General features: G+C 41.4%; 1 protein-coding gene across 1 annotated transcript in view; it reads right to left on the bottom strand.

Moving 5' to 3' along the window:
- ENPEP (glutamyl aminopeptidase) overlaps positions 1-3356 on the bottom strand; it is a 36962-nt gene extending 33606 nt beyond the window's left edge. The window contains exon 1 of the mRNA XM_075709456.1: positions 2743-3356. Coding sequence (XP_075565571.1) covers positions 2743-3356 — 614 coding nt within the window. The remainder of the gene's footprint in view (positions 1-2742) is intronic.
- Positions 3357-9712: the final 6356 nt, after the last annotated feature.

The following is a 9712-nucleotide window of genomic DNA, read 5'->3' on the forward strand; positions in this document are numbered from 1 at the left end:
TCATTACACCAGGCAAGGACTCTTGTGCTCCTTTCCCTAATATCTGAAAATAACACAATTATAACGTATTTATTCTCACTGCATCATGCAAAGTAGGGAAGGACTGTTATTCCCCTTTCATCAATGGGGAAATGAAATGTGCAGACAGAGGAATAGCTTTACCAGAGGACTTCAGTGCTTACAGCTGGATTCAGGCACCCACAGGAGGATCTGGGCAGGTTTATGTCTAAAACCTGCATTCTCAAAATTTCTGCTTTCCTGCTCCCTACCCAGACTCACACATCAATTTAAATAGCTGTGTTCCTGAGGTATCTCAAGATCTCCTTCTGGGCATGTCCAAAAGCACCTTTGTCCTGACGGGGATTGTGTGATCTGTCTGAACAGGATTTCCAAACGAGGTGTTCTTCTCCCTAAGCCTCCCAAGGATCCCAGACTGGCAGGCATGTTCAGCACATGTCTACCTGTTTTCCAAAAAATGTGGTGGGAGATTTGAATTTAAGCAACAGCAGAGCCTGGAATTGTGCCTAGTTTGTAAATAAAAGGCATTATAGCAATGCTTTACCAAACCTTTGCCTTCACAGATAGACAGATGGGGAGCAGCTCAGCCCTGGGAGCTGACTTTACAGTGTTATTAATTCTTTCAGAAGGTCCCACTGCTTCTAACACTGCCCAGAAGGGATGGGGGAGTAGGTTAATTACACGTTGGCTCTCATTTTCACCTCAGCCCCCTTCTCTCTAACATCCACTATTAATAGACTTTCTTGACTTTTGCTATTACCTGATCTGATTTGTATTTACTTGCAACATGACAAAAAAGGAACTATTTGGGTTGAATTTTTCCAATGGTGATGCCTGCCTCAGGCAAAGGTGAAATAAGAAAGCTAATTCCAGTCGGCATTGGTTTTGAGTAGAAAGCCAGGGGAAAACACTGTTTTAATAAGTAACAAAAACCTTCCCTCGCCATCCTTCCTCACCTCATCCTATCACCTACCCTCATGCTGCATAGCAGCAACTTGCCTGGTGTTTGCAGCACCACTTGGCTGGTGGTTGCTTTCATTTCAAAGCTGTACTTATCACTGTCAAGTACATCGCCTCTTCCACCCCCACAAACAACCTGCCCAAACTTAACCACATGAAAAGCATTTCGGAAATCACCATTCACTCACCCTTATTAGACCTCTTCGCAAGCCTGACAAACTCACAACCTCAAGTTCCTTTCTGTATTGAGTGTTTTCAAACTGCTGGCTAGGATCATCCTTGCAATTGTAGTTTCCAGCGCCCAAATCAAGAAGTCGGAACCCTCTCGAAGTGAGCTCACATTTTGTGCTTTCTTTAGCTTATGAAGTTCTCCTTTCTTCCTGACATCGGATGCTTGATCCTTGTCTTCCTACACTGTCTGGATCTGAGAGGATGAGCACTCACCTCTCCTGCTCTGTGACTTAGGAGACCTGTGTTCTGGTCCTGCTGTTCTGGTGTTGTGACAAACCTGGGGCAATTCATTTAAAAACTAGGTATCCTTCACCAACAAAAAGGAAGTAACACACCTCAACTTAGAAAGACGCAGAGAGGTTACACTTTAAAACTGCTGTGGGGATGTCAGATGCTCAAAGTATAATACCAAAGCACCTTCCAAGTCAGAGCAATACTGAGGTGGTAGATGGAGGAAAACAAGAGGGAAAGAGCTGGCTGGGGTTCAAGCTGTTCTCTACAGGGCTTCTTCCCAGATCAGATAACTATGTTTAAGTATGAAAAATTAATGCTTGCTTTTTCCTCTGCCTCTTGGATTTGCTGCTGCTGGTGCCTGTCACTGTTGCTACTGCTGGCATTGCCAGTCAGCAGCTGAATGGAGCCGACTCTCACTCACGACACCACTGCCCCAGGAGGGCAAACAAGTGTTTGTCTCTGTGTTCCTGCTACAGGGCCTTGCAAAAGTCTAGCCAAGTTCATCTTCTAGCCATAAAGGCTGGAATAAGTCACTTCAGAAACGTAAATATTGGAAATGGATGAGTGTCCTCTCCATATGTTAACTGCAAAGAAATGCCTCTGAGCAGTGGGCAATGGCTTCTTCAAGCTTCTACCTTGAAGTAGTGCAAACATGGGACGTGGAATGGGTTAAGTGAACTGGCAGAAGCTTTGTAATATTTCAATAACTATTGATATATTAAAAAGGAAGAGCTGGAGCACAAAAAACCTAAGTCAAAGATAACCTTAATCGTTTGGACTTTCCTACCTGTAATTTAAACCAGCTGCAGGAGGGACAGGGTAGTTCTGGCTTGGATATTCCTCAGGCTTACAACATCAAGGAGGCATGATGTCAGGAAAACTATCACAAGAGCATTTTACACTGAAACTTTTACCTTGGGGAGTGACAGGAGAGAGTGGTGAGAGCTGTATGCTATTTATTGTACTACAGAGATAAAAACAGGCCTTGATCCCTCCAGCTCTCTGAGGGAGCCATTCGTAAAGCTCAAAGGTAACCTGGGACTAGTAGAGTTTGAAAAGATTTTTCAGAATAATAATAACAACAAACCCCTCGTCTCTCCAGCCCACATTCACTTGTCAACAGCCAAAGGGTTTTGAATACAGCATCTTCCTTAAGGGAATGAGAAAATTAAAGAACAGCCCAGAAATGTCAGCAAGTTGGTGAGAGACAAGACTGAGAAGCTGAAACAGGAATAGAGCGGGCCTGAGCAAGTAGAAATAGAGAAGAAATTTTAATAAATAAAAGGAAAAGTGCTTTACTTGGTCTGTCCGTTCTCAGTGTAGGTGGTCCTATAAAACCCAACCAGGGAACCATTCAGCCAGCCTTGAAACTTCAGGGTGAGTATATAGGGATCTTTTTCATCAGTGACAGAGAGCTGTGCTTCTGCCTTCATCACTATGTACTCTTGCGGCTTGTACTCAAAGCAGTCGTTCAGAGCAATCTGCTGTCCTGAGGATTTCCGGAGTGTGGGCATTTCTGTAATCTTGGTCTCTCGCAGGTGGAGCCACAGGTAGCTGGTAGATTTTTCCAATGCAATAGAAATATTGACTGTCCCAGTGTAAATATCTGTCGCCATTTCAGGCTTCATTTCCAGATCATAGTGGACAGGCTTGACATAAGTGGGTAGCCTAAAATGTCTCCAGTCTCCACTCCCATCATTTTTAGAAGGACAGGGACCCAAATCCACTGGGGGAGGCGGTTTTGTTGGCTGCTCTGTTTCTCCTGAAGCTTGCTGAGGTTTAGGTCTGCTCAATCCCACGCCAAGCCCCACAGCAAGACCTACAACGACCACGACGCCACAGATGACGGCCACATGCTTTGTCTTCATGCAGTACCTCTTGGAATTCTCATCCTCGAAATTCAGGCCCTCCATCTCTGCTCCCCAGTCTGTTCTCAGAGCAAAACATTAACTGTAAAAAAAGCTTATTAGTCACTTCAGCACTTGCATTCAGTAAACTCAGCAGACTTGGTTTGTATTTTAATTGTGTAGCTATAGCTGTTCTCTGCCCGTCTCCCCCACCTCGCTTTCCGCGAGACACTCAATTAATTAAAGACAACATGCATTTGGAGGAAATGTGAATGATCAAAAGGAGCGCAGCTGGGCTGGGAGACGGAGGGAACTGACACAGAAGAACATTGTTCCTGCCGTGCTCCCCTTATAAGCAGCGCAACCCCACCCCCAGCCCCTCCTGCTCTGGCCTGAGTTAAATATAAAACAGTGCTATGTTAATCAGCAGTTAGGAGATGATCAGATGCCAAAGCTCTGTCAGCAGCTTTCAGAAAGTGTTTGCAGATAGAAGTGTAACTGCTCCAAACCCTCAACCTTTGCCACTACCTCTTCCTTTTTTTCTCCTGCTGTGTCTTGTTTGGGTTTTTGGGGTTTGGGATTTTTTTACTTTTTCCTCTTACTAGCAAAGATTTCCTTGAACTTCCACTCTATAGTTTGTGAAATGACATCTCCAAAGTCTCAAAAATCCAGCAAAAATCACATACATCTTTCAAGGCCTTTTCAACTGTTTCCCCTCTTTTCTAGGCTCATTTACCTTTGCCGAGTAATTCAAGGCAGTCACAGGCAGAAGAATGCACAGTGGAACAATAAATTTTGATTACTGACTTCAAACTCGAAAACATGTTTAAATCCTCTCCCCCTCTCATAAGGCCAGTTTTCCAGGCGATTGCTCATAACCATGCATGCAAGCTGTTAGCCTGGGATAGCATTGCCTTGTTGGTCAGCACAATTACAGTGCTGCCTGTGAACCCTTGCTGTGAGGGACACTTCTAAATATTCAGTTACATGATTTATGTACTAAAGATCTAATTTAGCATTTACTGCATGTCATCACGATGTGGCGCTTCATTGAAACAAATTAACTGAATAGAGCCTGATTCTGCTTGGGGGAACTTACTGTAAGTAGGGCCTTGTTAAGCCTGCAAGCAAGATGTTGGTAATGCAGTATGATACTGAGTACAGCAGTAGTCTTGACCTTGTTTGATGCTGAACTAAAGGAAAACAGTGTAGAATAGAAACCTCAGTCCCTGTATCTCTTAACCCTTTTTCTCCTGTTACGAAGCCCACTTGAGTAGGTTTTTAATCAGGCGCATCAGTTTGGCTTCATGCATCCTGTTTTAGTTTATTAGGAGACATTAACATTACTCTTCACATCAGTTACAACTCTCTGACTACTTAGACTCTTTTTTTTTTTTTTTTTTTTTTGAGTTTTGAGATGGATGAAGTTTCACCTGGATGAGTTGACTTAGGCCCTAGAATGAGTCGATGTGTGCTCCAGGTGAGATGCACTGAATCAGGGAAGGAGTTTTCCCAGGATAGACTTCATCCAATCTGTTTAGAAATGGATCTGCTCACAAGCTTTGTAAGTCTTCCTTTGAAATATCACCAGCCACCATGGGGAACTTTAGCCACCCAATCAACATCAGCACTCTTACAGCACACTACTATTTATATAGCATCTTGTTTTAAAGGCAAGCTTTTCCGACAGGAACTGAGGAAAGAAAAAGTCTTTTTTTTGCAGAGCATGAGGTTAACTCTTACTCAGATATTTTCAAAAGTGAAAAAACAATGCAAAAAAAAAATCAAACAGAAAGCTAAAAATCTGTTTTACATTATGCCTGTTTTTATTGTTTCCCATTTCTCTTCTGTGATCAAAACTAGATATGACATGGGAAACTAGTGCCCTTTTATGGCTTGGGTAAGAATTTAACTTCTAGCAACAGAGCCAGTATTGAAGATCACAGTCTTAACATTTAAAACCATTTCAGCTTTTCTTTTGTTCAGATTAGACAGGACAAGGAAAAAGAGCAAGAATAGATTTTAAATAAGACTTCTTAAGGCAGAGCAGGCCCAAAGTGATGAGATAGTAAATGTGTCTTGATTTCAGGCATGCTTTTTACATCACTGCCATTTTCATTCTCCTTAGCCATGAGGTTTTCTTTTACATTTTTAATCTGAAGGTGAAAAGTGCTGTTTGAGTTTATAGACTGCAGAGCAGGTTGTTTACTGTAACTATGAAGAGACTTGCAGATTTCTTCACAGATAACAATTACCTCCTTCAGGAAGAGCTAGAAAACATATGTGGATGAGCTGGTCCTAAAGAGCAATCATATATGTATTTCTTATCCTAAGCCTTAAAAACAACACTAGCAGTAACCATTACAAACTAATGAAGAGTGACAAATGAATTAGCTCAACAAGTAGCAGAGATTATTGGTGTCTTTCTGTCAGTCAAGAGCAGTAGTGTAGTTATATGCAAGCTCTAGCATTGATCTTCTCTTTATTAAAACTGAGGTTCAAGCTTAGTTGCAGCCAAAAATAGGTACAATAAATTTCTGATAGTGGTAGTTATGAGCAGACTTATACCTCCCATATCAGAAATATGCTTTGTTCCCAGCTGACACCACTGGGGTCAGCTACCAGTGCTAAGAAGCTGCCTAGCTGCCAAGACACCTAGGGACCAATGACCTGATAGACACATCCAAGATTAAGACAGGGCTCAAACTATTAATTCCTCTACACAGGAGCAATAAAGGAGGGCAGAGTTCTCAAAGGCAATGCGAGTGCTCTCCCTGCTTGGCTGTCTCCAGGTAGAAAGGGGCAGGGAACAGGATCTGCCTCCCCAGAGAGGAGAACACCATGTCCTTCATTGACAAGGTATAGATACTCTCCCCACAGGCATAGGATGATGAATCCCCATATGTAAAGTGGAAGAAAGCTCACCCCAAGCTGCTTCAGCATCAACCACAAGCATGACTGCAGGCAAGTGCTGGCCAAACTTGGAGGGGTTTAAATTGCTTTAGTTTACTTTCCAGGAAACTGAAAAGAGATCAAAACAATGTTATCAGTCACCTGGATGATACTAACACCTGCTATCATTTGTTTGGTGTTGATTTTTAATTGAAGTGATTTCACCTTAAGTTAGGATTTAGTTCTTAGACTGCACCCAAATTACCAGACTAGCTTAACCCTGCCCCTTTGGCTACCTAAAATGGAGGGGGTTATGAAGTCACCCTGCTCTGTCATGACATTGCTGGTGGGGACATGTATGTGCCTATAGGAGCAATAAATAGATATCTTTTCAGACAACTACCAGGAATATAAATGAATCCTAATTTTTATCGCCAAGTTAACAGCCATTCATTTCCAATATAATTTCCAATTTTAAGTTCGGAAAATGGAATAAAATTTCCGCAAGTGACAGCCAGGATCAGCAATAGCACAGGCCTGCTGTAGGCATTCAGGGAGAAGTCACATAGTCCCAGGAAATCCTTAATTGAAGCTGACAATGAGAAAAGATCTGCTCTGGAAAGCATCAAAGACATGGAAATAAATGAAGTATATTAAAAAAAAAAAGAAAAAAACCCTCCGCTGCAACTCACAACAAATGAAACTCCTTTGAGCCAAGTCCATCATTGGAATAACATGAAACACTTACTGGGCCTATGCCAAGGAGGTCTTTGGCTCCCTGTGTCCAGGGACATTAAGGCAACATGAGGGAAGCAGAGTCTAAGGACCTCTGATTTCCTTCTGTTCTCTGAGCTGCCCCTGCTATGAGATTTAGGGATACCGTAATCAATGGCCTCCATCAAGAGGAATCTGTCTCTCTTTTTAACTTTAACTAACTTTTTAAAACTAACACTCCTCGTTAGATTTGTCATTGTAAAAAAAGAAAGCATGAAGCAATCTGCTTCAAAGCAGTAGTGACTGCTTTCTGGCAGAGCTGCACTTGTAGACTTCTCCCCTGTGGCCTTCTACCAAAATAAGTTTAGGACATTAATTTGAGAAATGTGAAACTGGTTATGGTGTTCCACCAGGTCACAAATGAATTGTGTCAGAAATAATTCCATAGTCCAGTGTTTTTCTATATCTATAATGACTGATTTTGTCTCCATCTTTGGCTTTGAGCACCCTCTAGCAATCATTAATCCTCTGGAGTTCACAAGTCTTAGTAATTACTGGCTTGCAGTGGTCCTTGTTCCACTCACAATCTTTTCTATGACAGTTTTTAACTACAAAACAAGTACTTTTGGGTTTGTGTTGTTTGGAAATGCAAATGTTTTGAACTGATTTGAAAAAGACAGTCAGGATTTCTTTAATCATAATTGTTTCCCCATTTAGATCTTTGAAATCTGGCCCCAGTTGTGAGGTACTGTGGGCTGCAGTGCCTTGGGGGCACGGCATTATTTCCTGCTGCAGACTGACAAGCTCTGTGTATAACACAGTAGCTGAAGCACAGTGCGGTCTCACCACCTGTTCCGGGTTCTGCGCTGTTCCTCCAGCAGGTCAGTGCTGGATGATTTATTTACCAGTAGGGTCAAGGCTGGAGGGAACTACCTCAAAGCCTCTTCACAAGGAAGTACCATGAGTTACCTTTAGTAGAGACTTTATCTCCTTCTTTTCTTTTTTTCCCGTTTCAAATTCCTGGTTATAGATTCTGTGCCTTGAAATGTGAATGTCATCTCTTGTAATATTTGTATAAGAAAAGCAAGTCAAACTATATTCATTTGCTTTGCTATGTCATATCATTTCATATCACATCATATCATATCATTTAATCCTCCCCTGCATTGCTGCCAAGGTGAGCTTGATTGAGTTCTTTCATTCTAATTATTACCCTTTAATACAAACCCAGAACAATAGTCTGGATCCTGGGGAATACAGTTCCAACTTTCCAATTGTAATGTGTTTTATTATTTTTACATTTTAGTAACCTATTTCCTGTCAGCAATGGTCATTAAAATAGTTACAGTTTATGGCTCTGCACTTCAAAGTCTAGCTTCCAATATGAAATTTCCTTTTTGTCTTTAAAAACATGCCTGGGGAAATTTCTACTGTATCAACAAAATACAATTTAACTTACATGGACATTTTTCAAACTCAACATACATCTTGTTTAACAACTTCCTAAGCAAAAATGAGAAAAGCAACAAGCTTTTCCAGTGTAACCTCTAGGATATGTTGGGACACCAGCAGGCCAACAGGAAAACCAAATACCTCTGTTTAGAAATTCAGTGGGAAATTCCTTGATGAAATTCTGGAGGCATTTTGTCCTCTTAGAATGAAAAATTTGCTTTCCACTCTCTTCACTTTTTTTTGGGAGTGAGGGTGATACCTTAGAAGACCTCCTCTCTCCACCTGCAATTCAGGGCACTACTTTTAATCTGTCTGATATGAGTTGCAGTTCTCTGAGGTGCCACCTCTGCCCTTGAGCACTGCTGTGTCATTTGGTACACAGGTATATCGATTTGTTTGTACATCTAGATAGCAGGGCATGAGAAGAAAAGCATTTTGATGGAGGAGAGGTGTAAAATTTCCTTCCTACCTTGACTGGCCCCAGCCTGAAACTCTTAACCCTCAGGGAAGGCTTATTCGTACTGCTTTCTCCTTTAGAAGCAGGGGGAAGTTCAGAGGCTGAATAAATGAAAACGAAGCATTAGTCAGCCCAGTAATGATGTCTGCTCAGCATGCAGTGACAGTACTAAATCCAAGTATACTAGCTTCATTGAGCAGGTAATGGAAATTACTGTGGAAAACAGTATTTTCAGTTGAAGGCATGTTTTCACTTCCAGTAAATTGTGGGTTTCTCGTCTTACTGAAAAAGATACAGTGAAAATAAAAGAAGGCATCAAACTAACGGGCAAGACAAGCAGAATGGAAGGATCAATCATTCTTTTAATCACTAAAAGAGATTAAGACACTGAATCTTGCTCTCTTACAACTGTGTGCACTGGAAGCAATTCCATAACAGCCAATAGGAGAGTGCTTGAGAATCTGAAAGAAAGGGCAATAGTATATGATAACAGTGTAAAAATAATGGGTATCTTACATTAAGATTGTTTACCTATCCCATAATATAATAGCAAGGAAACTCATACAGCTTTCAAAGGCAGTGAATTTGACACAGATTAGAAGAAAACCTTCCATGTTACTCTCACATATATCTCATTCACAGTGGCATTCATAGTGAGGGGCCATAGATGATGTTTATGAAGCATCTAATGCAAACCACTGAGAAACAGAATAGCAGATTGAGATTTCTGATATGTTCTGCTATATAAATTCATGCCGTCCTTTGCTGCTGAAGGTGCATGTCCTGATTTCAGCTGGGATAGAGTTAATTTTCTTCCTAGTAGCTGGCATAGTGCTGTGTTTTGGATTTAGGATGAGAAGAATGTTGATAACACGCTGATGTTTTAGTTGTTGCTAAGTACTGCTTA

Source organism: Pelecanus crispus, chromosome 4, assembly GCF_030463565.1.
Source record: "Pelecanus crispus isolate bPelCri1 chromosome 4, bPelCri1.pri, whole genome shotgun sequence".
NCBI classification, from domain to species: Eukaryota; Metazoa; Chordata; class Aves; order Pelecaniformes; family Pelecanidae; genus Pelecanus; species Pelecanus crispus.